Source organism: Perca flavescens, chromosome 10 (assembly GCF_004354835.1).
Source record: "Perca flavescens isolate YP-PL-M2 chromosome 10, PFLA_1.0, whole genome shotgun sequence".
NCBI lineage: Eukaryota > Metazoa > Chordata > Actinopteri > Perciformes > Percidae > Perca > Perca flavescens.
In genome coordinates this window covers 1,155,155-1,182,859 of record NC_041340.1, presented here as the reverse complement: position 1 = coordinate 1,182,859, position 27,705 = coordinate 1,155,155, and the positions used below count along the sequence as shown (strand labels likewise).

At 41.5% G+C, this 27,705-nt stretch overlaps 2 protein-coding genes across 2 annotated transcripts in view; both read right to left on the bottom strand.

Annotated features, from left to right (window-relative positions):
- The window catches only part of LOC114563307 (zinc finger protein 271-like), a 49,564-nt gene extending 38,432 nt beyond the window's left edge, over positions 1-11,132 (bottom strand). Inside the window, exons 1-2 of the mRNA XM_028590154.1 lie at positions 10,997-11,132; positions 432-1,541 (exon numbers count right to left, since the gene is read on the bottom strand). Coding sequence (XP_028445955.1) covers positions 432-1,541; positions 10,997-11,089 — 1,203 coding nt within the window. The 5' untranslated portion in view covers positions 11,090-11,132. The remainder of the gene's footprint in view (positions 1-431; positions 1,542-10,996) is intronic.
- Positions 11,133-18,489: 7,357 nt separating this feature from the next.
- On the bottom strand, positions 18,490-27,443 carry LOC114562967 (zinc finger protein 239-like). Its single transcript, XM_028589687.1, has 2 exons — positions 27,266-27,443; positions 18,490-19,683 (listed from the first exon to the last, which is right to left on the bottom strand). The coding sequence occupies exons 1-2, from the start codon at positions 27,356-27,358 to the stop codon at positions 18,646-18,648; spliced, it is 1,131 nt and encodes a 376-aa protein (XP_028445488.1). The 5' UTR covers positions 27,359-27,443; the 3' UTR covers positions 18,490-18,645.
- Positions 27,444-27,705: the final 262 nt, after the last annotated feature.

Sequence of the window (27,705 nt, the reverse complement as noted above, 5' to 3'; positions counted from 1 at the left end):
AATGGTCAGTGTGCAGGATTTTCTCTAAAAATTTTAATCTGCTACTTTTGATCATATCCTACGCACCTGCCCGACAAAAGAGGTGTGCAAAAAAGCTTTCCTCCCGAAAAGGATGTTGATTGACTTGGAGGCAGCCACATCTGGCTGCAGATGTTTTCCCTGATGTGTTTAGGATTCAGGTTGATTCTGAGGGATTTTATGTTTTATGTTTCTAGTGTTTTTGTGTATTTTGTGTGTGTGTGTGTGTGTGGTTGTACTGCTGCCTGTCTTGGCCAGGACACTCTTGAAAAAGAGATTTTTAATCTCAATGAGTCTCTTCCTGATTAAATAAAGGTAACAACAAAACCACAAACAGCTTCTTGACTCATGCTATTTGTTGCCACTCTCAACTCTATCAACAGCTTGGCATTAGAAAATGTTCAAGAGGAGGCAGTGTGAATGCGTTGGTGGACTTTAAGGTTACTAGCCAGAGAAAAGGCTTTCCCACAGTGCTCACACCAGAACGGCTTCTCTCCAGTGTGACTAAGTTGATGGACTTTAAGGTGAGAACTCTGAGAAAAAGTTTTCCCACATTGCTCACACCAGAACGGCTTCTCTCCAGTGTGAATGCGTCGGTGGGATTTTAAGGTTTCTAACTGTGTGAAAGCTGCTCCGCATTGGTCACAGCTGTATGGTTTATCTCCAGTGTGAATGCGTTGGTGTCTTTTAAGGCTACTACTCTGGGAAAACATTTTCCCACATAGTTCACACCAGAACGGCTTCTCACCAGTGTGAACATGTTGGTGGGTCTTTAGTTGAGATGACAGTGAGAAAGCTGCCCCGCATTGTTCACAGCTGTACGGTTTATCTCCAGTGTGAATGCGTTGGTGGACTTTAAGGTGACCACTCTTAGAAAATGTTTTCCCACATTGTTCACACCAGAATGGCTTCTCTCCAGTGTGAACACGTCGATGGGATGTTAGGGAACTTTGAATGGTGAAAGCTGCCCCACATTGTTCACAGCTGTACGGTTTATCTCCAGTGTGAATGCGTTGGTGGGCTTTAAGGGTACTACGCTGAGAAAACCTTTTCCCACATAGTTCACACCGGAATGGCTTCTCTCCAGTGTGAATGAGTTGATGACGTTTGAGCGCACCTAACTGTGTGAATGCTGCCTCGCATTGTTCACAGCTGTATGGTTTATCTCCAGTGTGAATGAGTTGATGAGTTTTGAGCTTACTTAACTGTGTGAATGCCGCCCCGCATTGTTCACAACTGTACGGTTTATCTCCAGTGTGACTGAGTTGGTGGTCTTTAAGGGTATCACCACGAGAAAACGTTTTCCCACATTGTTCACACCAGAACGGCTTCTCTCCAGTGTGAATGAGTTGATGACGTTTGAGCGCACCTAACTGTGTGAAAGCTGCCCCACATTGTTCACAGCTGTACAGTTTATCTCCAGTGTGAACTCTCTGATGAATCTTTAAATTTCCAGATGTTGTGAAGTACTTGCCACAGTGCTGACAGCTGTGATGTCCGAGTCCCCCTCTTCCTCTCCGTTTCTATAGAAACAGACAGAGAGTTAGATGCAATGGTGGAACGATACACATAGAAACATACTTATATATGCTAAGATGTTTACGTATGCTAACATGCTAACACATGTAAGCGTATGCACCTTTATAACAACTTGTTCATATTCTAAAAAAAAAAAATCATATTTAAAAATGTATTATTTGACAAACATCTAAAAAGTGTTTTTGAGGAAATCAACCCTTCAAAGCTGCCTGGTCAGTTTGTGTTGGAATGTAAAGGGTTAAATGAATTGTCCACGTTTTGCTACCTCTGCTGTTGCTAGGAAGAAGATGTTATGCTTTCAGCTCTGTGATTGGTGGTCCAGCTATACATCTACAGAGAGAGAGTTATTTCAAATCTTCACTCTAAATGGGCGGGGTTTGGTATTGCTAGCTTTATGATGAAGTTCCGCCTGCTGTGGGCACAAGCTAGCACCGCCGTTAAACTAGGCTAGCTAACGTTAGCCAGCCTGCTGGTTGATGATGGAAGTCTGGAGTAACGTTATTGCTGCTATGGAGGACCAAAGCTATGAGGAGGAGGTTGCTAATTTATATTCCACGTGGTTTTAAGATTAACTTTTAATGAAAAAGTAGACAAAAGTTGTAGTTAGGGTTGGGTATCTTTCACATCTTCAGGCACACAATGAAGGCATCTGCATTCTCTCAAGTACGAACAACGTATTAGACGACCAGCAATGTCTAGAGAGGAAAGCCAGCCAGGAAACAGGTCAGTGAGTTCAGGCCATTGAGGGAGAGGAAACAAGGAAAGAGCTAGTGTTAGCGAACACCAGCCAACACCAGCCAGGAAAGACTGAGAGTCTTTCGACAGGGAAATAGACCAAGTCATGGAGTCTGTCCTTGCTGGTGACATTGGCAGGAAGATGAAGGCAATATCCACCACCATTTGGAACATGGGAGCAGAGCGCTTTGAGATGGAGCAGAGACAGACCAAAGGCCTGCAGCATGCTGGAGAGAACAGGTGCTCAAGGGAAATTGCAAAACTTAAAGGCGACTTGAGATGACTGAAGAAGGTTTTTCGGCATGCTTCTTAAGACGAAGAACCTGCCCTTAAAGAGATGCGAGACAATGTGAGTCCGGCGGTCCGGTGACTGTGGAGGCCAGGTCATCTGGCGCAGACTCTCCTTCTTGGTCAAATAGCCCTTACACAGCCTGGAGGTGTGTTTGGGGGCATTGTCCTGTTGAAAAATAAATGATGGTCCAACTAAACCGGATGGGATGGCATGTCGCTGCAGGATGCTGTGGTAGCCATGCTGGTTCAGTATGCCTTCAATTTTGAATAAATCCCCAACAATGTCACCAGCAAAGCCCCCCCACACCATCACACCTCCTCCTCCATGCTTCACGGTGGGAACCAGGCATGTAGAATCCATCCGTTCCCCTTTTCTGCATCGCACAAAGACACAGCGGTTGGAACCAAAGATCTCAAATTTGGACTCATCAGACCAAAGCACAGATTTCCACTGGTCTAATGTCCATTCCTTGTGTTTCTTGGCCCAAACAAATCTCTTCTGCTTGTTGCCTCTCCTTAGCAGTGGTCTTCATTTCAGATCAACAAAGGTCAGTTTAGAAGATTTTCATCAGATTTTGAGAGACTGTAGTCTCCTCATTCTGCTCATCATTTCCTGGTGAGTCCCGACGGCCCTGCCTCTGACCGAACATGTCAGGTCGGCCAAAATGAACGCCGACAGCCCCCCAGACGGACGACGACACAGGACACACCGATTTGAGTCACTGACCTCGCCAGACTGTCCCACGGCCAATAATCGGCCTGATGTGTCCCGGCCCTTAGCAACAGCATTCTTCTGTCCAGTCCGTTACAAGGAATGTTTTACAATCCACCCGCCACTGTGGCTGGTATACAAGGTAAAGTCACCTTTGAAAAAGTACCCGCCAGCTGGTGGCGGGTGCTAATTTCCCAGCCTGGACAAGCAAATATGCTGGCACGCAAATTTCATATGTGTACTGAAGAAGTTAAAACATCTCTTTTCAGAGCATACTGTACTCCACTTTATACAGCTCACCTATGGTGCAGCTACAGTAAATATAAATAAGATAAAGGTGGCATACAATGATGCACTTAGAATCCTGATGAAGTGTCCAAGATGGACCAGTGCTAGCCATTTGTTTGTGACGAGTAATGTTCCAACCTTCCATGCTGTGCTGAGGAATTTTATGTACACATTCATGTGCCTATTAACAGAGTCAAAGAATACAATTTTAACTGCTTTAACCAACACTGCACTTAGTGATACCAGATATAGGCTACGTCCCAAATCTGGAAACACTGGAACACGCATATGTACCTGTTTTAGTTATTGTGCAAAGCTATTTGTTTGTATGTATGTATGTATGTATGTATGTATGTTTTGTATGTTCCCTTTATGTAATATTTGGTAGTGAGTATGTCTGTATGGATTTATGTTTGTGTGTTTCCCTCTTGTAATATGTTATGTGTACTTTTCTATCTGGACCTTGTGTCTGTAAAAAAATAAAGTTATATAATAAGGGCATCTGGCAAGTTATTCCTCTATTCAGCCTCTCAGCGGCTACAAAGAAGTCTTAGATTGTCGACTATATTTGTCAACAAAAATGACAAAACAGGAAGGAAACCACGGTCATACGAGGCCGTAGCCAAACGTAGAAATCCTGGATCATCAGCCTTTGAGATCACACAAGGACGCCCGGCTATTAGCGGAGAACGGTGGCCGCCCGACAGCATCACACCCAACCAGTGGTAGGTAACCTGGGTTTTGTACGGTGTTATGGCTGGTTGGTTATTATATTGTGCCTGCATGGGATTGCTGTGGCTACTGATGTTGTTGGCTTTATGTTAGATTCATACTGTGATGATCATTTACATCCGTCTGCATGCACAAAATGAGTGGATCAAGGGCTGGTTCAACTTCACCTGAAATGGTAAAAAAGAAAAATGATTCTGATTGGAAAGGTTCTGGCAAGCAAAACTGAGTCAATTCAGAACCAGCGTAAAAAGGAAGTCAACTAATGAAAGGAGCAAATAGGGTCTCTCAGAGAGCTCATGAGAGATGATAACAATTAGAGCTGTCAGTTAAAACGCGTTATTAATGGCGTTAACACAAACCCATTTTAAAGCCGTCAATTTTGTTATCGCGAGATTAATGTTCTTTTTGGACTAGCAAATTTTGTAGTTTTTTTCACATGCTGTTGCAACAACTAGTAACGTTAGAAATACTACAACACCACACCGGATCTAGCTAGACCAGAAACTAAACAACAGGCACGCTGCACCATAGACAGTGCGCTGCACACACTAGTTTGGGTTTGCCAGCCAGCCAAAGAGTAGTACATACCTGCAAACTAGTCGTTTTTCGGCAAAAATTGCCGTTTTGGGGTCAGAGACCTAGTGCTAATAATAGTTATCTACTGGACCAAATAGTAACGCGGATTTCGGTGCCTTATTTAGGACCGACTTAAATGCCTGCGCTTCTCTCTGATGCTCCGAAAACGGACGTTAGAGGGAACTGGAACATCGCCACACGGGACGCTAGTTAACACTACAGTTAGCAGCAGGTAACGTTAGCCTACGTTAGCTAGCAACTGGAGTAAACACGGTTAAAATGCTGACATTCAAACGGTGTAAAAGTGTGTCAGTATTTCACTGGAGAGGATTCTAACACCAGACTGTAGCTGCCGTCTGAAAAACACAGACTCAGCCTCGCCTAGAAAACCAGAGATCATCACTTTTAACTGTCACACATGTCATCACCCATACACTCTCACTGTTAAAAAAGACCATAGTTATGATAATAACACTTGTTCTCTCTCCTGAGATGATTGACAAATCTACTTTGATCTCTTGCCAATCACTCAGACAGGAGAATGTAGCAGCTGGACAACAGGCTTTTTGATCCTTTTCCATTTTTGGACTTGTTGAAGTTATGTACGTAGCCCAGAACGTAAGTTAAAACTATTCTGTAGCTTGCTAAACTATCATGGGTTTTACTGCCTCGTTATCTGTGTAAACGTTGACTACATTTATTCATATTTCAATAAGTGTTCTGCTATGATGTGGATACACTTAGCCCAAATCATTGTTACAGTGTGCATATTTGGAGAGAGAGAGAGAGAGAGAGAGAGAGAGAGAGAGAGAGAGAGAGAGAGAGAGAGAGAGAGAGAGAGATATATTACCGCCTTCATAATATTGCTGTTTGTTATTGCATATAGCTGATAGATGTGCAGATTGTTTAATATTACTTGTGCAGCCACGTGTTGATATTCAGGTTGTTTTAGGGCAATTTGCTAGTAATTGCTGTGGAGCCATGTGCACAGCTATTAAAGGTGTATTACACTATTTGCTCTGTTAGGGATATGTGTGCTGTAATAGTAGTAAATGTAGCTTAACGTAATTCCTCAAATAAAAACTGGTAGTCAATTAAAAGCTGGGCCTCTGATAGTGGCGGGGGGTGTGGTCAACATAGACAAATGAAGGGAAAATTAGTGTGGATAATCTCCTAAGTGCCTTTCATATAATGAGTAAAAGTAAAATTCTGATTCAAAAATATATTCATGCTTTTTCCACACTGTTTTTCTGGATTACAGTATGGTACTCATGTAAAGTATTATTGTCCTAGCGGTCAATGGGGGTTACCAGAGCCAGGTGTACTTTGTAGTAACATACAGGTACCAGTAGATGGCAGTAGCTACATTGGATGTAACATGGGGCTCATTTAGTGCTAGCAGAGAATGACGGGCTCTGGTGCTATACTCGCTGTATGGTGATAGTGACGGACTTTTCAACAACAAACGAAGGATGAGCTGACAAGATCAGCCAATGAGAGCAGAGCACGGCTAGCTAGCTGGAGGTGGCAGGAACCAGGTTAGCCTGGAGCTAGAAAAGAACAGCTACTGTCTGTAATCAGATACTGGTGTAACTACTGTATGCTCTTATTGTAATCTACCAGAAATACTGTAGTACCTGTATTTAAAATAAATACCCGGTACATTTACAGGCGTCAAACTGACACAACGGTGGTGTTTGATTCATTCTGACCTAGAGGTGGACGATATATTGTTTAGACGATAATATCCAAATTGTTGTCTGGACGATATGCAAAATTGGGATGTCAAATATTTCATAATTTGTACAATCCGACCCCCCAAACATGAAAAGAGCTGAAGGAAGTTAAAGAGAAAACAAATAACGCACACTATAACCTTCTAAACAATTATATGTAGCGATTTTAATACTGTAGTGTTTGTTTGACTGTATTTTTTGTACAAAATCACGATCGTCCCGCACGAGAGTAAGCTGCTACTAGTTCTTACCTGTGTGTTATGACGTTCACTCATGTCAACAAAGATGGCGGCCAGCGGCTCTCCTGTCGGGTGATTGTCCAATGCGTACAGCCACACTGCACTCCTGTCCAGGATATATTTAACTAATCAACAGGACCACGATACAACCACACTGCACTAATCAATACAGGACCAGGATACTACACACTGAACTAATCAATACAGGACCACGATACAACACACTGAACTAATCAATACAGGACCACGATACGACACACTGAACTAATCAATAAAGAACTAATCAATACAGGACCACGATACAACACACTGAACTAATCAATACAGGACCACGATACTACACACTGAACTAATCAATACCAGGACCACAATCAAACCTAATCAATACAGGACCACGATACAACACACTGAACTAATCAATACAGGACCACGATACAACACACTGAACTAATCAATACAGGACCACGATACTACACACTGAACTAATCAATACAGGACCACGATACAACACACTGAACTAATCAATACAGGACCACGATACAACACACTGAACTAATCAATACAGGACCACGATACAACACACTGAACTAATCAATACAGGACCACGATACAACACACTGACCTAATCAATACAGGACCACGATACTACACACTGACCTAATCAATACAGGACCACGATACAACACACTGAACTAATCAATACAGGACCACGATACAACACACTGAACTAATCAATACAGGACCACGATACAACACACTGAACTAATCAATACAGGACCACGAACTAATCAACACACTGACCTAATCAATACAGGACCACGATACTACACACTGACCTAATCAAACTAATCAATACAGGACCACGATACTACACACTGAACTAATCAATACAGGACCAACGACTGAACTAATCACAGGACCACGATACAACACAGCCGTTACGAGAGCCTTCCAGGCGGCTCATAACATCCCGGAGGAAATAGCCTGACGGAGCCCTCCAGGTTGTTGTCGGTGCTAGCACGGCGAGCTAACTAGCACGGCGAGCTAACTAGCACGCCGAGCTAGCTATCTAACGGCAGGATGAGAAAATAACTCCGGCACGACCAGAGGTGGAGGACTGGATCGTTGTGCACCATGAATGGAGCACCAACAGCAGGATCGTTGCCCAGCATGGCTCACCTGACCTGGAGCCCTGTCGGTAATATACTGACCATTTTATTTACTATGAAAACCGCACAATGCCGTCTACATAGCCCCCGATGCTAACGTTAGCAAAAGTTTGGTTCACTGCTAACCATAGTGAACAAACTGCAGCGCGATCACCTGGATACAGGATACAGGGGACTTTAACAAGGAGTCCTTAAAGTCTGTCCCCTCCAGCTTTCTCCAGCATGTAGATTGTGTTACTAGAGGGAAGAACACACTAGACCATGTTACTCTAACATCTGTTCCTCTCCCTCACCTGGGCCAGATCACATCCAACTACTGATCCCAGCATGCATCCTGGTCAGAAGGACTATACAGCCCAGTAGAAGGACTATCAGAACCTGGTCTGACCCAGCCCTGTCCCGGCCCTGTCCCAGCTCCAGGACAGCTTCCAATAAGGACATGGTTGTGTGCCATATGTTACAGAACAGAGCGCTTTGTTTATTGTTATGATTTCATCTTGCTTGTACATTTTCCCAAGAGAACCACCAAAATAGCCTCCGAACAGGGCTTCTTTTAACTTCTAGAAGGATTTCAAAAATATCGTCTGAATATCGATATCGAAAAAAAATATAGAGATATTCATTTTTGTCAATATCTCCCACCCCTATTCTGACCCAAATTACTTTGTCGCCCTTCTGGCTGTTATTATATATGGTATTTTGTGTTTCTTAAAAAATGAATGATCTCTGTCCACTGGAACACTATGGCTTTTCATTTAAAACAGTTTATTTAAAAAAATTATACTTATCAAACAGATGGAATTAGAAATAAAGGCCTGCCTCTAATACAAGCCTGGTACTTTCTGCTGTTTAGATAAATAAAGGCCCCGGCTTTTATTTGAGGAAATACGGTATTCTCAGTTTGTGTTACTGAGCAATAATGTTACTTTTATGTTAATTATTACAGAGAAATTATTGTAATTCTTAATTTTGTTTCTTGTTATATGCTGGTGGCTATAACATTTGGTTTTGGTAAATAATTTAGTAAGTCAAATGCTTATTAATGTGCATTATTATTTGCTTATATTTCAGAACCACATCCAACTTCACATGTAACGTCAAATATAACTTCATAGTTAACTTGTGGTGAGTAAACACATGATATATTTTACATTTTGATCATATAGGTGACAATGGAATTCATTTATTTCAAAACCATATAGTAAAAACTCTAAATTTTTAACATGGAGATTGGTCGTGGTCATTCTGAACAAGAATTAACTGGACATATCAGCAAACCTATGAAGGACAGATTTTATAAGTGTATTAATATGAGGGGGGAAATTCTCCCCCCTCAAAACTCTGTTCAACACTCAGAAACAGCCCCCCCCCCCCACTTACACTGAACAAAGTCAATCAACACTGTTCTGCTCATCTACCTCATGTATATTTATATCTTACAGTTAAAATATTGTTATTAATATATCATTGCACTGAACTGCCTTGCACTATATTTATATTTAAATCTTAAATCTCAGACTATACTGATATTGCACTATTCCTTCCCTCTCTTCAATTGTTATTATATATTTCTTGTAAATTTGTGAATGATATTGTATTGTTATACTGTATACTTAGCAGTATGTTTTTTTTATATTTCTTCCTGTCCTTTCTGTTTTTATTCTTTATATTTTCAGTGAGTACTTTGAGAGTTTAATTCCTTGTGTGTTTAACAAACCTGACCAATAAAGCGGATTATGATTCTGAGATAGCGTTAATGGCGCGTTCTTTTTGTCTTGTAATCGCGACTAGTAGCTCGAGTGTGACGTCACATCCGTGTCAAAAAACGAGTAACCTGTGGGGTTGTTGCGTTCTTTTTTGTCACACGATACTACGAGTCGGAGAAAAAATGGATTTTTGTAACATTTTTAGTAACATTTAGGATTCTATTCACCCAGTTATTGACATATTACACACATATATTTCACAGTTTGATACATGAAAATTACGTTTTGGTTAACGTTAACGTTCGGCTACTGCTCTGCTTTCTGCTCAAGACTCGGCTTAAAGCCATTGTTGTCATAGCAACTGAGCGTCTCTAGCCAATTTCAGCTGCACAAGCTCCAAAATAACTAATCAGGCGATATTTAACTCCTAATAAGACTGTAGAGACATGTCTATAGGTAGTAGTATACAGCACTATGTTTAACTCCTAATAAGACTGTAGAGACATGTCTATAGGTAGTAGTATACAGCACTATGTTTAACTCCTAATAAGACTGTAGAGACATGTCTATAGGTAGTAGTATACAGCACTATGTGTACCACTTCTTCATTTGGTTACAACAAAGACAAAAGTGCTTAAAATTGTAGAAACCACAATGTTTACTACGTGTGATGCACGACGTAGCCATCTTTGAAAGTGAACTCGGGGTCCTCTGAGTTCAGACGACTTGACGAGTTGTATATATACGACCTCGGGGGCGTTCTTTTTGCAACTTCCGGTTCAAAACAACTCGTAAATCGACTTCGGTGGACAAAAAGAACGCACCATAACTGTTGTCTACTTTGGGATTTATTAGTCAACCATAATCATAACTATCTTCATAGCGCTGTGTTCACAAAGCAATAAAAGCCCCTGGTTACTTTGCTACCTACATGCTTTTATTTTGAAGAGGAAACCTGGAGGAAATGTAGCTCTTCATCAGCAGTAACTTAACAAGAGTCCTCTAAACGGAGCCCAAATGTAAACCAAAGCAGATATCAACTAGAAACTAAACTAAGCCCAGAGATTCAGTTAGAAGCTCCAAACGGACTGAGAGCTGAACACAGCGAGACTTTTAAAAACCTCTTTGGACGCCTCTGGCCCCTTTTCACCCAGAGAGAAGCATGTGTGCTAATGGCCACAGAGCCCCCCATGTTGTTTCCATGAGAGTCGGCCATCTTGTGTCTTTAGTGTGCTTGTTGTGTCCTAACACTGACCTGAACACCGCTGCTATCAGAGGCCGAGCCTGCTGCTGCTCTTCTGGGGACCTTGTTGCTCCGCTGCTCCGGCTTCTGCTGCTCCTCCTCCATTCCGCTCTTGTTCTGGTCCTGGTCCTGGTCTCGGAGATCCAGCAGCTCTTACGGGGACTCTCTCTCACTCTGTCTCTCTCTCTCTCTCTCTGACTTGCCCTTTCAGAATAAGAGCTCTAGTTCCTGTCTGGTTTTAGAGAGACCTCTGCTGGACTCAGTAAGGTATTACCAGGTAAACATCTCTTACTGCTGATGGTGCACAAAACATATCTCTCTCTCTCTCTCTCTCTCTCTCTCTCTCTCTCTCTAGTAATAGCAGGACAAAAATGTGGCGGAAGATGGAGAATAAGAAATAAGTATGGGGGATAATAGTCAGTCTGAATAAACGTGAGTTGTATATTTTGTATTTTGTTTAAAACAAATTAGATAAAATTAATTATTTGTTAATCGTAAAAATAATATGAAATAAACAAACAATAAATACAGACACAAACAACACATGAAGTTATTTCCCCTGTTTAATATCTCTGTTGATTAATGCTGATATATAAACACGGTAACCATAGCAAAACACTGCCCAACTTTTAGAGATGATCACACAGAAAAAAACTTGTTTCACACCGTTCAAAAACAGAGACACAAAAACACCAAGGTTAAAGAAGGAACAGAAACGATGAGGCCAAAACACAGACAGACATGTCGTCACCTAACGGACGTTTCAGAATCAGAAATACTTTAATAATCCCAGGGGGAAATAATTTTTGTTACCACTCCAGGTATACAAACAACAAATAAAAAGAACATATATTATATATATTAGACTTTTAACATATATAATAAAAACAAATATACAGTAATAATATATAAAATGTACAGTGTTAATGTGCAAATAGTGCAATAAAAAAGAGAAGTGATTGTCTATGTTTGAGATGAGCTGATTACAGAGAGGGGGTGTGTGACTCTCTGAGGGAGGGGTTGTAGAGTTTAATGACCACAGGCAGGAAGGATCTCCTGTGGTGCATCTGTGGTGAGAGGAGTCTTCTGCTGAAGGTGCTCCTCTGCCCGGCCAGTGAGTCGTAGAGAGGGGGGGAGACATTATCCAAGATGGACAGAAGCCTGGACAGCATCCTCCTCTCAGGCCCGATCGTCAGTGTGTCCAGCTCCTCCCCCCCCCGACATCACCAGCCCTCCTGATCACTTTGTTCAGTCTGTTGGTGTCTGCGACCTTCATCCCACTGCCCCAGCACGGGACAGCGAAGAAGAAGAGAGCCCTGGCCACAACAGACTGGTAGAACATCCTCAGCATCGTCCGACAGACGTTAAAGGACCTCAGCCTCCTCCACTTTGGCCCTTTTGTAGACAGCCTCGGCGTGTCTAGTCCAGTCCACTTTATTGTTTAAGTACACCCCCAGGTACCTGTACTCCTGAACAGTGTCCACAGGGACCCCCTGGATGGAAACAGGGGTCCCAGATGATTTCGCCGTCCTATTTCTTAAATAGAGTAAATATATTACATATTGCACCTTTAACTGAGTGAATATAAAAATTCTAAATGACATTACTTTAGATATAATGAAAGCATGGTATCACAAATTTAATATAGTGAGAGCGTGTTATTTCCCCTCGGGGATTAATAAAAGCATCTTCATATTCTTCTTACTTAGATTACTTGCAGGGCTGGACTGGCCATCGGGCATACCGGGCATTTTCCCGGTGGGCCGACGCACTTTTGGGTTATAATGGACAAACGACCACTAAAGTGCAAGGGAGGTGCAGAGAAATTACAGGAGAAAAAGATTAAGAATCTACAGGCGGATTCCTCCAAAATTTCGGACATGTTTGGGGCTGTAGTAGCTGCTTCAACATCAGCATTACCTGAAGTAGAGGAGGAGGAGAGTGACCATGACAGGGCCGTGGGAGAGAGTGAGGAAAAGATGGAAGAAGAGAGTAGGCTAGATGACGATGTGGTAAGGAGTAGGCAAATTAACAGGGACTCTCAGGAAGGGAGGGAGGCTGTGTGTGTGTGTGTGTGTGTGTGTGTGTGTGTGTGTGTGTGTGTGTGTGTGTGTGTGTGTGTGTGTGTGTGTGTGTGTGTGTGTGTGTCACGTCATAACGACAACAAGCAGTGTGGCTGTAACATTAAAGTTAGTGGCTGTCAGGTAACCTATCTCTTTAAGCTTACATTGAACATGCTAGCGGTTAGCCTGTTGGCTAGCTGAGAAGTCTGTATGATCTCTAACATCAGTGGTGATACAAGCATCAGTGTTCCTTGAAATGTTTAATTAGCTTCTCTTGTATCGGTGCTCTTTTCCAGGGCATATACTACTCTCAGCTTTATTGTAGCTTTTGGGAAGGGTTATGGTTATGATTATAGTATTTAGCAGACACTTATGTCCAAAGCAACAAAATATGAATCTTACAATAGTTAAAATTAAATCTAAAGTTACTAAGCCAATATTAAGCAAAATAGTAATAATAACAATAATGGCAATACAATATCAAAAATCAATAATAAAAAAATACCATAAATATACAAATCATAACTCTAAGAATGAATGAATTATTTAAGTGTAAGATCAACAGATAAATCTTGAGACCCCTCTTGAAGGATCCAAAACGATCACATGAACGCTGAACACTAGGGAACTCATATCAGAGAATGAACGCATATTTTAAGAGGACTGTCTGCAGGGAATGTGTCTGACCAATCACGGTGGGGGTGGGCCGCCTGGGCCAAAAATGCCAGGGCCGATTTTTTGTCCCAGTCCAGCCCTGATTACTTGAACTTGAACATATCAAAATGTGTTTAAAAGAACTACAACTGCCAGCAGTTATGACGGGGTCCAAACCTCCCCTGGCCCGAGCAAACATCAGGAAATATTACAAAGTGTGCGCTGCAAGGTCTGTAGGAAATCAAAAATCCAAACTTTGACAGCATGTACTTTGGACAAGACGTGGAAAAGTTGTGTTTTGGTCGCTAGCTAAAGAAATAAGTTTGTTCGTAATTTTAATAATTTTTAAAGTGAGCAAAATTCTTTTGAAAAAACTTATTTTTGTTAAAAGGAACCCCGACTAGTCCGACATGTTGGCCTTATAAGATTAACGTGGGCGTCAGCTATAAAAAGGTGCTACAAAAACCCTCCAAATGTTTTGTTTTCTGTTAAAAAATGCAGAAAATCTGTTCCCTCGTAGGCCGCCATGGTTATTTACTTCTCAATGCATTCTGGGTAATGACGTGTAATGGTTGTACCCCAACGTACCGGCTATTGACAGTACAGTACCAGCGAGATGAACACGTCTGCCGTTCAGCCTTTTCAGTTTGACCGTAGGCTTGAAGGAGGAACCATGGGGTTAATAACAGATGTGTCCCCACTCTGTCCTTCTCTGGGACAGGTTTTCATGCTAACTGATTGTGTTTGGAGCTGCAACGAAGCTAGCGCGGACCGCTGGTTAACCTAGCTTACAACAACGCTAGCTAGTATTCGGAGCACAGGGAAAGTAAAAACAAATCACTATTTATAGCACTAAAAAGGCTCAAAATATCACCAAACTTCAACAGTAGCATAGTGAGGGTCCCTACATGTTAACACAAGCATGGAGAACTTTAAGTGGACAGACGAAGAGCTGCGGGAGCTCCTTCACAGGGCTAATTGTTCCTCGCCATTAATATATCGCAGCAAACGCTGTCTCCGTGAAGTTATGAAAAACTGTAACCACACTTGAAACCACTTTATCGGCATTTCCGTGACTCACTGTGACTTCAACAAAACTATAGAGCCGACGTAGTTTGCATCGTCTGCAGCTCTGCGAGTGTGTGAGTGTGTGTGTTTGTGTCGGAGCTCTGCTCTCCGTCCATTTTCAGCCTGGTTGATCCAGCTGGAGGGGCAGGAGGAGGACCCGGCTCTGGTCTGGAAAATGTTCAAGAGGATGTAGTGTGAAAACGTTGGAGGACTTTAAGGTTACTACTGTGAGATACACATTGTTAACAGCTGTAAGGTTTCATATTATAGTATGTCAAAAAAGTCATAACAAGTCATAGTATAGTATGTCGAAAAATTCATAGTTGATATCTGGAAATGGATTGAGGAGACTTCACAGATGACTGACTCAGATGTGTTCAGATTAGATGCAGCTTTATTCAGATATATAAACATACACACTCATAGATCAGCTTCACACTGAACACTACGTGAACACAGTCCTTTATACAGTTTTGGCCTCACATCTGGAGAACCAGCTGTCAATCATATACCCATAAAAACTTAGGGGGCCTACCCGACAGCAGACCACCTAATTGGGGGACAATTAGGTGGTCTCTGCTGTCGGGTAGGCCCCCTCCGAAGGTCACAGGTGAAAATTACATAAATAGTATAGAATGTTGAAAAAAGTAATACAAAAAGTCATAGTATAGTATTTCAAAAAGTTATAAAGTCAGTATAGTATGTCAAAAAGTCATAAAAAGTCATAGTATAGTATGTCGAAAAAAGTCATAAAAAGATATAGTATAGTAGGTTGAGTATAAGAGGAAAAAAATGAAAAAAATAAACCCAACTCATAATATTCTTCAACAAAACACATTAATAGATGAAGTAATAAAGTAAAATCTAAATGATAACAGTCATATATCCAAAAACAATTCCATCTCTTGATGTTTATTGGTAATAACATTTAGTTACACAAGATAACATTTATTTTAAAAATCAGGTAAAATATAATATAATCAGTGACCAGAAAGAGGATATTAGGATAAAATGAGACTAAAACTGGTAAATCATTTTCTTCTACAAGCTTCAACCATGAATATCTCATCATCTGATTCTTTGGAAAACAACTGTTATGTTACACTCATCGTGGTTTTCACTGCACTGATTTTCACTTGTCATCTTTACATGCTCTTATGACCCAATGTTATGTGCTCTGACAAATTCCACACTTTGTTCTTCTTCCATATTTATCAAGCAGGTTAGGTCCTGGACCTCGGCTACTTTGGGCTCCAGACTAACTTTTTGCCTTGGTTGCACTGGTGCGCCTAACTTTTTTATTTAGGTGCACCAGCACAAAATGTAGGTGCATCCAAATTTTTCCTTGCGTCGCCGTTAACGCTGAATGCCGATTACAAAGTGGGCTAAATGTTCAGTTTTAAGTCAAATTCACTTTTCACAAGCTTTTATTAAAACAGATTGTGATTAAAATAAAATGCAAAGACAGGGTTTCCTTTACCAGTTTGAAAATATACAGCTGCAACACATGTAAATGAAAGTTATCTGAAATAAATAGCCTGGGAATATAAAAAAAATAAAAAATATCCCTGAGAAAGCTCCTTCGCTTGTTTTCAACAACAATAACAGACTGATTAAAAGAGAAAGAGGAAGCCCGGATAGCTCAGTTGGTATATATAGAGGTTTGACTGCGACCTGCGGCCCTTTCCTGCATGTCATCCCCCCCCCTCTCTCCCCTTTCATGTCTTCAGTCCATCACTCTGGGAGTGATGGCTGACTCATTAGTAATGGGTCCAGCACAGGTCGAATGCGCTTTGGCGGGTCAGCGGTGTTACACCCGTCTTGTGTAGGCTATGAAATGTCTGTATTGTCACTGCGCTGCATTTTTATGAACTATGATATTCTGCGCGGAGGAGAGATCCAAACAAAGGCACGGCTTTCCAGAAGGAATGGGTCATGTAACGCAACATTAAACCATATTGATATAAACAACATAATTTTGTTCGTGGAGAGGCAGCGGATTTAGGTGCACCGGTGCGACCTAGGAAAAATTTGAGTCGCACCTAGGGTTGGGCAGTAATACGGTAATACGCGGCTAATGTTGGAGCTATCTACGCGGCCACCATCAAGTTAGCGGACTTTTGGCAGCACAACCCACGCCCGTGGTTTCAGCACATCGAGGCCCAGTTCCAGCTGAGAGGAATAACACAGGACGTTACCAAGTATCTCCACGTGGTATCTTAGATACCTCAACAACAGCCAGGGCTCTAAGGTGCTAAGGCTCCTCCGGCTAACGGCAAGTACGACGCACTCCAAACATTCCTGTTGGAAAAATTTGGATACCGCCCAACCCAAGTTGCACCCTTACAAATTTGGGTCCATGTGCGACCAAATTGCCCGCACTCTAGAGCCCTGCTGTACTGTATTGCTCTGCACCCACCACAGACCAGGCCCTCTCCCAGTTACAACTTGCTTTTAACACACTTCAAAAGAATCTTTATAATTTAAAATCTTGTTTTAAATGCAGAAAAAACTAGTCATGCTTTTTTTCAAATTCAAAATCTAAATCAAATCTGCCCTCTATCCTCACTTCCCAGGGTATTAAGATTGAATGTGTTTCGAAGTACAGATATATTGGTATTTTAATTGATGAATCGCTTTCTTTTACCCTTTATATTCAGCAGCTAGCAAAAAGATTAAAACTTAAACTACAGTTTTATTTCAGAATCAAATCCTGCCTTTTGTTCAAATCTAGAAAGAGGCTGGTTGCTGCCACTTTTATGTCTGTACTTGACTTTGGTGATGTTTTATACATGCATGCTTTGTCTCAAAGTGTACATGCACTGGACACTGTATACCATGGATCTCTGAGGTTCATCACTAGTATGAAAGCCCTCACTCACCATTGTGAACTGTATGAACGTGTTGGATGGCCTTCTTTATCAACACTTCAACTGGCATATCTTCATAAACAAGGCTATTTTAGATCTCATTACAATTTTCGTTTCCCAGGATCTTTTCCTTCTGGTTCCAAAGGTTAGAACTGAACTGGGGGAAAAGTATTTCAGTTTGCTGCTCCCTCTACATCAGAGGTGTCAAACTCAACTTCACTAAGGGCCACACCGTAAACTAAGAATCACATCAAGGGCTGGTCATGTTTATTCACATGCTTTTATTTCATCGAAAAAGTCAAGGATCTTTTTCTGGATTATTGCGTGTATCATATAGCCTTCTCACTTACAGCTTGGTCCACATAAAGCCCCAAAAAAGTAAGTTAGCCATCAAAGAAAAAAGCGATAAAAAATGTCAAAGGAAGCAACATAAACATTGGAAAAAACGCCAGATAAGGCCCCAAAAACGTTGAACTTCAGAAAAAGCGACAAAACATTGAAAAAGCTACAAAAAACTATGCAGGCCAACATTTATTGTGAACCTAAATTGATATGCGGGCCGGAACAAAATCTGAGAGGGGCCGGATTTGGCCCGCGGGCCTTGAGTTTGACACATGTGCTCTACATGGAATATGTTACAGAAATCCATGAAACTTATGGAGCTGGTCTCATTGGTCGCTTTTAAGAAGATGTTGATTGACTTGGAGGCAGCCACATCTGGCTGCAGATGTTTTCCCTGATGTGTTTAGGATTCTGGTTGACTCTGAAGGATTTGATGTTTCAGTAGTTTTATGTTTCTAGTGTTTTTGTGTATTTTGTGTTTGTATGTATGTGTGGTTGTACTGCTGCCTGTCTTTGCCAGGACACTCTTGAAAAAGAGATTTTTTTATCTCAATGAGTCTCTTCCTGGTTAAATAAAGGTAACAACAAAACCACAAACAGCTTCTTGACTCATGCTATTTGTTCCCTCTCTCCACTCTATCAACAGCTTGGCATTAGAAAATGTTCAAGAGGAGGCAGTGTGAATGCGTTGATGGACTTTAAGGTTACCCAATGTTGTGAATGCTGCTCCACATTTGTCACAGCTGTATGGTTTATCTCCAGTGTGAATGCGTTGGTGGACTTTAAGGTTACTAGCCAGAGAAAAGGCTTTCCCACATTGCTCACACCAGAACGGCTTCTCTCCAGTGTGACTGAGTTGATGGACTTTAAGGTGAGAACTCTGAGAAAAAGTTTTCCCACATTGCTCACACCAGAACGGCTTCTCTCCAGTGTGAATGCGCCGGTGGGAGTTTAAGCTAGATGACTGTGTGAAAGCTGCTCCGCATTGGTCACAGCGGTATGGTTTATCTCCAGTGTGAATGCGTTGGTGTCTATTAAGGCTATCATTCTGGGAAAACATTTTCCCACATTGTTCACACCAGAACGGCTTCTCACCAGTATGAACATGTTGGTGGATCATTAGTTGAGATGACAGTGAGAAAGCTTCCCCACATTGTTCACAGCTGTACGGTTTAACTCCAGTGTGAACGCGTTGGTGGACTTTAAGGTTACCAATCTTAGAAAATGTTTTCCCACATTGTTCACACCAGAACAGCTTCTCTCCAGTGTGAATGCGTTGGTGGGATTTTAGGGAACTTTGAACGGTAAAAGCTGCCCCGCATTGTTCACAACTGTATGGTTTATCTCCAGTGTGAATGCGTTGGTGGGCTTTAAGGGTACCACACTGAGAAAAACTTTTCCCACATAGTTCACACCGGAACGGCTTCTCTCCAGTGTGAATGCGTTGGTGGGCTTTAAGGGTACCACACTGAGAAAAACTTTTCCCACATAGTTCACACCGGAAGGGTTTCTCTCCAGTGTGAATGAGTTGATGACGTTTGACCGCAGCTAACTGTGTGAAAGCTGCCTTGCATTGTTCACAGCTGTACGGTTTCTCTCCAGTGTGAACTCTCTGATGAATCTTTAAATTTCCAGATGTTGTGAAGGACTTTCCACAGTCCTGACAGCTGTGATGTCCGAGTCCCCCTCTTCTTCTCCGTTTCTATAGAAACAGACAGAGTTAGATGTAATGATGGAGCGATACACATGCAAACATACTTACATATGCTAACATGCCAATCCATGCTAACATATGTAAGCGTATGCACTTTTACAACAACTTGTTCATAGTCTAAAAAAAATCATATTTAAAAAGTCATTGATTATATTTTGTCAATGTATTATTTGACAACCAACATCTAAAAAGTGTTTTTGAGGAACTAAACCCTTCAAAGCTGCCTGGTCAGTTTGTGTTGGAATGTAAAGGGTTAAATGAATTGTCCAACTTTTGCTGCCTCTGCTGTTACTAGGAAGAAGATGTTATGCTTTCAGCTCTGTGATTGGTGGTCTAGCTATACAGCTACAGAGGGAGAGTTATTTCAAATGAGTCAAATTGACCTATCAAATCTTCACTCTAAATGGGCGGGGTTTGGTATTGCTAGCTTTATGATGAAGTTCCGCCCACTGTGGGCACAAGCTAGCACTGCCGTTAAACTAGGCTAGCTAACGTTAGCCAGCCTGCTGGTTGATGATGGAAGTCTGGAGTAACGTTATTGCTGCTATGGAGGACCAAAGCTATGAGGAGGAGGTTGCTAATTTATATTCCACGTGGTTTTAAGATTAACTTTTAATGAAAAAGTAGACAAAAGTTGTAGTTAGGGTTGGGTATCTTTCACATCTTCATGCACACAATGAAGGCATCAGCATTCTCTCAAGTACGAACAACGTATCAGACGACCAGCAATGTCTAGAGAGGAAAGCCAGCCAGGAAACAGGTCAGTGAGTTCAGGCCATTGAGGAAACAAGGAAAGAGCTAGTTAGCAAACAGCAGCCAGGAAAGACTGGGAGTCTTTCGACAGGGAAATAGACCAAGTCATGGAGTCTGTCCTTGCTGGTGACATTGGCAGGAAGATGAAGACAATGTCCACCACCATTTGGAACACGGGAGCAGAGCGCTTTGGGATGGAGCAGAGACAGACCAAAGGCCTGCAGCATGCTGGAGAGAACAGGTGCTCAAGGGAAATTGCAAAACTTAAAGGCAACTTGAGAAGACTGAAGAAGGTTTTTCGGCAGGGTCCTGAAGATGAAGAACCTGCCCTTAAAGAGATGCGAGACAATGTGAGGGAGCGCATTAAGACCTTGCACCGAGCGGACTGCCAGCGAAGGGATAGATGGAGGCGGGAAAAAGAGAGGGACAAGTTCACAAAAAAAAACTTCAAGTAGCTGTCATGGCTCCTTGGAGTTAAAAGATCAGGGGTACTTGGCTGGATGTTGCTGTGGCAAAATATGATAAATCTGGTTTTTAATTGAATTATGGGGACATATACAACGTGTATCAATGTGATATAGATAGGAGATGTCAATGTGTCTGCCTGGCGGGAGTCAAAGACTTTCTCTCTCCTAGTGCTTCCCGCGGCTGCCTTCCTCACTGCTACACATAGACTCCCCCCCCTTGTGTTGTCCTCAGTTGCCGCTATGCAGCCGCAACAGCTGGATGGCCTGCCGCTGTATAGCTGCAAGAGCCACGGCAGGCACCAAGCCAACGCCTTAAGCGTAGGCGTTCAAAATGCAAGATCAGCTAAATGACTTAATCTAGTGGAAAATCTTCTTCAACTTCAATTGGCCTCAAAAGTAGCCAATTTTACACGCGTGATCTGAAGGTGATCAGTGGAGCGCTCCTCAGGATCAGGGTCACTCTTTTGGATGATATAAGGTGAAGCTAGACAAAGGAATCTTTAGCAAGCTTACCGGTACTTGCACGGGTTTTTTCTGTGTTATCTTTTGTGCACATTAAAACTTATTTTTCACATCTGATTCTGACTGCGTGAATTTTCTGAGACCTTGTTCTGGGACTTTTTCATACTTTGAAGAGAATTTGAAGAGAAGTTGAATAGCCGTTGTCAAGATACAACCGTTCCTGTTTCGACACCCACCTACAGGAAGTTGGTTCTCTATAACTTGCGCATTGTTTTAGCTATGAAAATTCTTTTGATAACTGTTTGTCACGAGGGTCCTCCGAGTGTATATGCAAGTTTTCGTGCCGATCGGACTCACGCACCAGGAGTAGTTAGACAGAGTAGGTTTCCCATATGTCAACATTTTGCTGATTAATTTAAAAAAATTAAAACTGCGCCATCTAATGGCCGATTGCAAAGTTTGGCAAAGGTGCTAAACTGGCCTTGAGGAACAACCTTGTCAAGTTTCGCCGCAATCTGAATAATTGATGCCAAGATAACTCAACTTCCTGTTTAGACAGGAAGTTGCTGTAACTTGCGCATTTGTTCAATTATCAAAATTCTTTGGATAACTTTTCCTGTTTAGAACAGATACTTGCTGCAAAGATTAAAGAAGATTGAAATCACGTATGAAAAGAATGTAAAACATAATTAAAAATGGCTGCCTTCCGGTTGGGCGGAGCTAATGAAGGTAAATGGGAAATATGTCTGCAATGATTAGAGCAATATGGGTATTAAATCTGGTGAAGAGCGGAGCAACTATGTCCAAGTTGAGGCCTTCCACGCATTAGGGGGTGCTATGGAGCCCGATTACAGTTATGGGCCAAATCGCTGTAGAGTCTCGCAACGCTCCCAGGTGTTTATGTGGGCACCAATTTTTGTGAGTTTTCATATATACTCAGGCCGTCAAAAATGTGACCAAGGGCTAAAACCAATTAGGGGGCGCTATACAGCAACCGTAGTTTAATATTCTGCACTTTGCTGTAAAAGTTTGAGAGTTTTCGTGCAACCTCAAGTCCTCAAACAAGTGTTCGTAAAATGAAGATTTGTGCACGAAAACCAAGATTTTTGAAATTTTTGAATTTTTTTTTTTTTCTGAAAATAGCTCTATGGAGTTCAAGATGAGACCTATGTTCCCTCAAAAGTTGGTATATTAACTTATTACTTTTTTTGGAATTAAGGCGCACGTTAGCGGGCGCTATGGAGTCCCCTGGCAACGCCCAAGCCCAATCACTACAGAACTTTGCAATTTTCACCAGTTGTGACATATCTGCACATTTTTGTGAGTTTTCGTGCATTCTAACACCCTCAAAAATGTGACGAAGGACTCGGAAAAATAATAATCTGACAAAAAACAATAGGTTCCTTCACACTTTTCAGTGCAAGGCACCTATTAATTAATTAATCATTATATATTATATAATAATATATATATATATATATATATATATATATATATATATATATATATATATATATATATATATATATTATATATACACACACACACATACAGTACAGGCATACAACAGGCCAAAACACACACACACACCTCATTCAATGCGTTTCCTTTTTATTTTCATCATAGAGTCTCACTGAAGGCATCAAAACTATGAATGAACACATATGGAATTATGTACTTAACAAAAAAGTGTGAAATAACTGAAAACATGTCTTATATTTTAGATTCTTCAAAGTAGCCACCCTTTGCTTTTTTGATAACTCTGCAAACCCTTGGTGTTCTCTCAATGAGCTTCATGAGGTAATCACCTGAAATGTTTTCACTTCACAGGTGTGAATCTAAAATATAAGACATGTTTTCAGTTTTTTCACACTTTTTTGTTAAGTACATAATTCCATATGTGTTCATTCATAGTTTTGATGCCTTCAGTGAGAATCTACAATGTAAATAGTCATGAAAATAAAAAGGAAACGCATTGAATGAGAAGGTGTGTCCAAACTTTTGGCCTGTACTATACTATACAATATACACACACACACACACACACACACACACACACACACACACACTACTGGTCAAAAGTTTTAGAACACCCCATTTTTTTGTTTTTCATTGAAATTTTAGCAGTTCAGTTCCAGTGTGTAACCGGCCTAATCTACAACAGCAGTCTGTTTCTGATGTAACGTCATTTACACTGATTTAAGTGCTCTTGGATACATAGTTTGTTGCAAGAATGTGACATGCAGGCTCTGCATGCACAGCCAACCACCAATCACGAGAAATTAATGTAATTCTTAATTTTGTTTCTTGTTATATGCTGGTGGCTATAACATTTAGTTTTGGTAAATAATATAGTAAGTCAAATGCTAATTAATGTGCATTATTATTTGCTTATATTTCAGAACCTCATCCAACTTCACATGGGCGAGGGTTTCCGTATCCAGTTTTTAATAGCTTTTACAAGCCTATTGCCTATATTTCCGTAATATAATAAACACTGTTACACTTTTTGAAACTATTCAAGCTTGTGTAGGCCTGTCAGTGCTTTCCAAACATATTAAAAAACTGTGATAATACTGAAAACCGTGATAATTTAGGTCACTATAACCGTGAGGTTAAATTTTCATACCGTTACATCCCTAGTACCTATCAAATAAACAAATACATAAAATAAAATAAATGCTGGGAGGGGCGAGGGCCCGTTCACCGCTGCTTGCAGCTTTCATTTTAAATGTGAGTTTGATACCAAGCATTTATTTGCTCATTGTCTGAGTGTATTAACTTCATTGAATTGTGGTGAGTAAACATAGGATATATTTTACATTTTGATCATATACGGTAGGTGAGGATGGAATTCATTTATTTTAAAACCATACAGTAAAAACTCAATTTTTAACATGGAGATTGTCGTGGTCATTCCGAACAAGAATTAACTGGACATATCAGCAAACCTATGAAGGATATTTTAAGTGTATTAATATGAGGGGGGGAGAAGTATTGGGTTACACCATTACCATATGGGGGATTTTGGAATTAAAGGTCCAATATGTAATATTTGTACTGTAATAAATCCAAAAATGACACCAATGCCTCATCAGATATTAAGGAAACATGTTAAACTGAAATACTATCTTTTCTGACAACAATGCTAATTTCAGTATTTTTTCTTTTTGAAATTTACATTCCTTGATTTATGTTTATTTTTGATCTGTTTTGTTATCAACGTTTTGACAGGCAGCCCGGTTTGCCAGATATACCTGTAAAACAAACCCAGGCCCAGTTAACGGTAGTACAGCCATGAAAGCAGGCAAACCAACAGGATCAACGGAGATAGATTCTACATGACATAAAAAAAAAAGAAAACAGCATGTTTCTAACAGTTGTGTGACCAGAGACGTAACAACCCCCTGGTAAATATTGGAGATGTATTTGAAAGATGGAGACAGCTTAGAGCCCAAAAGGACGCAGAGTTGGCTTATTTCCTCCTGAACAGGTTAGCATTAGCTTCAGGCTAATTTATCACAGCTACTAGGGATGGGCATTTTTTGTCATTTCAACATTTGTGTACTCACATTGAATTATATAGCTAGAGTACCCAAGTTGGTTACTCGAAAAAACAATTGAGACATAGCAAGTGATCCCGACTGGTCCTGGCTAACGCCGCCATGCTAACCCTGCTAACTGTTAACGTTACCGGGAGGACCAGGCAAGCAGCCCATGGCTGTTTACAGCGTGTAGCCTCTTCAGCGGCTGGAGCCGACAACGGTGAGTTATTTTAAACCACGAGAGGGGGGCTGTAAATCAGAAAGAGAGGACTGTGAGTTTGCAGTGTGTTTAGCGATTGTTGCCGTAATTCTAAGCCAATGAAGTGTGTGCCGTCGGCAAGGTAGTGGTATTTTTAGCGTTTCGTATTGTAATTCTAAGCCGAGGAAGTGTGCCTGACTGGCGTGTGGAGAGAACAGTGAGGTTGTTGTGTTTTTAGCGGTTCATACTGTCATTTTAAGCCGAAAAAGTGTGTCTGTCAGTTGGTTACAGAGCTCCGCGTGAGCACGGGCTTTTATGACTGTCAATATAGCCAACATCTACCGTTAGCTACTCCGCTGTGCTGTGGAGTAATGTCTGGCTATGTGAGACTAGCATCTACCGTTAGCTACTCCGCTGTGCTGTGGAGTAATGTCTGGCTATGTGAGACTAGCATCTAACGTTAGCTACTCCGCTGTGCTGTGGAGTAATGTCTGGCTATGTGAGACTAGCATCTACCGTTAGCTACTCCGCTGTGCTGTGGAGTAATGTCTGGCTATGTGAGACTAGCATCTAACGTTAGCTACTAGCTGTACTGTGGAGTAATGTCTGGCTATGGAGACTAGCATCTAACGTTATCTACTCCGCTGTGCTGTGGAGTAATGTCTGGCTATGTGAGACTAGCATCTACCGTTAGCTACTCCGCTGTGCTGTGGAGTAATGTCTGGCTATGTGAGACTAGCATCTAACGTTAGCTACTCGGCTGTACTGTGGAGTAATGTCTGGCTATGTGAGACTAGCATCTAACGTTAGCTACTCCACTGTGCTGTGGAATAATGTCTGGCTATGTGAGACTAGCATCTACCGTTAGCTACTCCGCTGTGCTGTGGAGTAATGTCTGGCTATGTGAGACTAGTATCTACCGTTAGCTACTCTGCTGTGCTGTGGAGTAATGTCTGGCTATGTGAGAAAAGCGTCTAGCAACATTGTTGTGAATGCTGCGGCCTCAGCCTGGCAACCCCCGTGAACTTTGAGTCTGGGCAGGAGGGGGGGAAGACGACTCTCCAGTATTTTGAATTGGTAGTGCAGTAACTATTTTAACCGCTAACTGCCAGTAATACATACAATATTACATATTGCACTTTTAATTTCTTTAGAAACTGTAGAGTAAAAACTCATGATATTTAGCATGGGGATAATAAAGTAGTAATACAGTAACATTTTTACGACATGCATTTTGGCCCCCGTAGAGCCCGTACCGTAAGTACACTACTATACGCGCAATAAGGTCATCTGGCTGCTTTCTCGCCAAAACCAGCCGACACAAAGACAGCTTCTTTCCCCAAACAGCCCCCCCACCCTCACACTGAACAAAGTCAATCAACACTGTTCTGCTCATCTACCTCATGTATATTTATATCTTACAATTACAATATTGTTATTAATATATCATCATTGCGCTGAACTGCCTTGCACTATATCTCACTATACTGATATTACACTATTCCTTCCCTCTCTTCAATTGTTATTGTATATTTCTGAATTATATTGTATTGTTATACTGTATACTTATCAGTATTTTTTTATATTTCTTACTGTCCTTTCTGTTTGTATTCTTTATATTTTCAGTGAGTACTTTGAGAGTCAAATTCCTTGTTTGTTTAACAAACCTGACCAATAAAGCTGATAGTGATTCTGAGATAGTGTTAACTGGATCTTCCCAAAGTGGAGAGTAGTCACTGAGTAGTGTCTGGGTTGTTAAAACGGTTTAATTTCCTATACATTTTTCACAATAAAAGCCCCTGGTTACGTTGTTACCTACATGCTTTTATTTTGAAGAGGAAACCTGGAGGAAATGTAGCTCTTCGTCAGCAGTAACTTAACAAGAGTCCTCTAAACGGAGCCCAAATGTAAACCAAAGCAGATATCAACTAGAAACTAAACTAAGCCCAGAGATTCAGTTAGAAGCTCCAAACGGACTGAGAGCTGAACACAGCGAGACTTTTAAAAACCTCTTTGGACGCCTCTGGCCCCTTTTCACCCAGAGAGAAGCATGTGTGCTAATGGCCACAGAGCCCCCCCATGTTGTTTCCATGAGAGTCGGCCATCTTGTGTCTTTAGTGTGCTTGTTGTGTCCTAACACTGACCTGAACACCGCTGCTATCAGAGGCCGAGCCTGCTGCTGCTCTTCTGGGGACCTTGTTGCTCCGCTGCTCCGGCTTCTGCTGCTCCTCCTCCATTCCGCTCTTGTTCTGGTCCTGGTCCTGGTCTCGGAGATCCAGCAGCTCTCCACGGGGACTCTCTCTCTCTCTCGGTCTGACTATCGGTCTCTCTCTCTCTCTCTCTCTCTCTCTCTCTCTCTGACTTGCCCTTTCAGAATAAGAGCTCTAGTTCTTGTCTGGTTTTAGAGAGACCTCTGCTGGACTCAGTAAGGTGCACAAAACATCTCTCTCTCTCTCTCTCTCTCTCTCTCTCTCTCTCTCTCTCTCTCTCTCTCTCTCTCTCTCTCTCTAGTAATAGCAGGACAAAAATGTGGCGGAAGATGGAGAATAAGAAATAAGTATGGCGGATAACAGTCAGTCTGAAT

Coding starts and splice junctions, on each gene's coding strand:
- LOC114562967 (XM_028589687.1), bottom strand. CDS start 27,358: ATGGAGGAGGAGCAGCAGAAGCCGGAGCAGCGGAGCAACAAGGTCCCC. Junction 19,684..27,265: donor CTGATAGCAGCGGTGTTCAG/GTCAGTGTTAGG, acceptor CTGTTTCTATAG/AAACGGAGAAGAAGAGGGGG.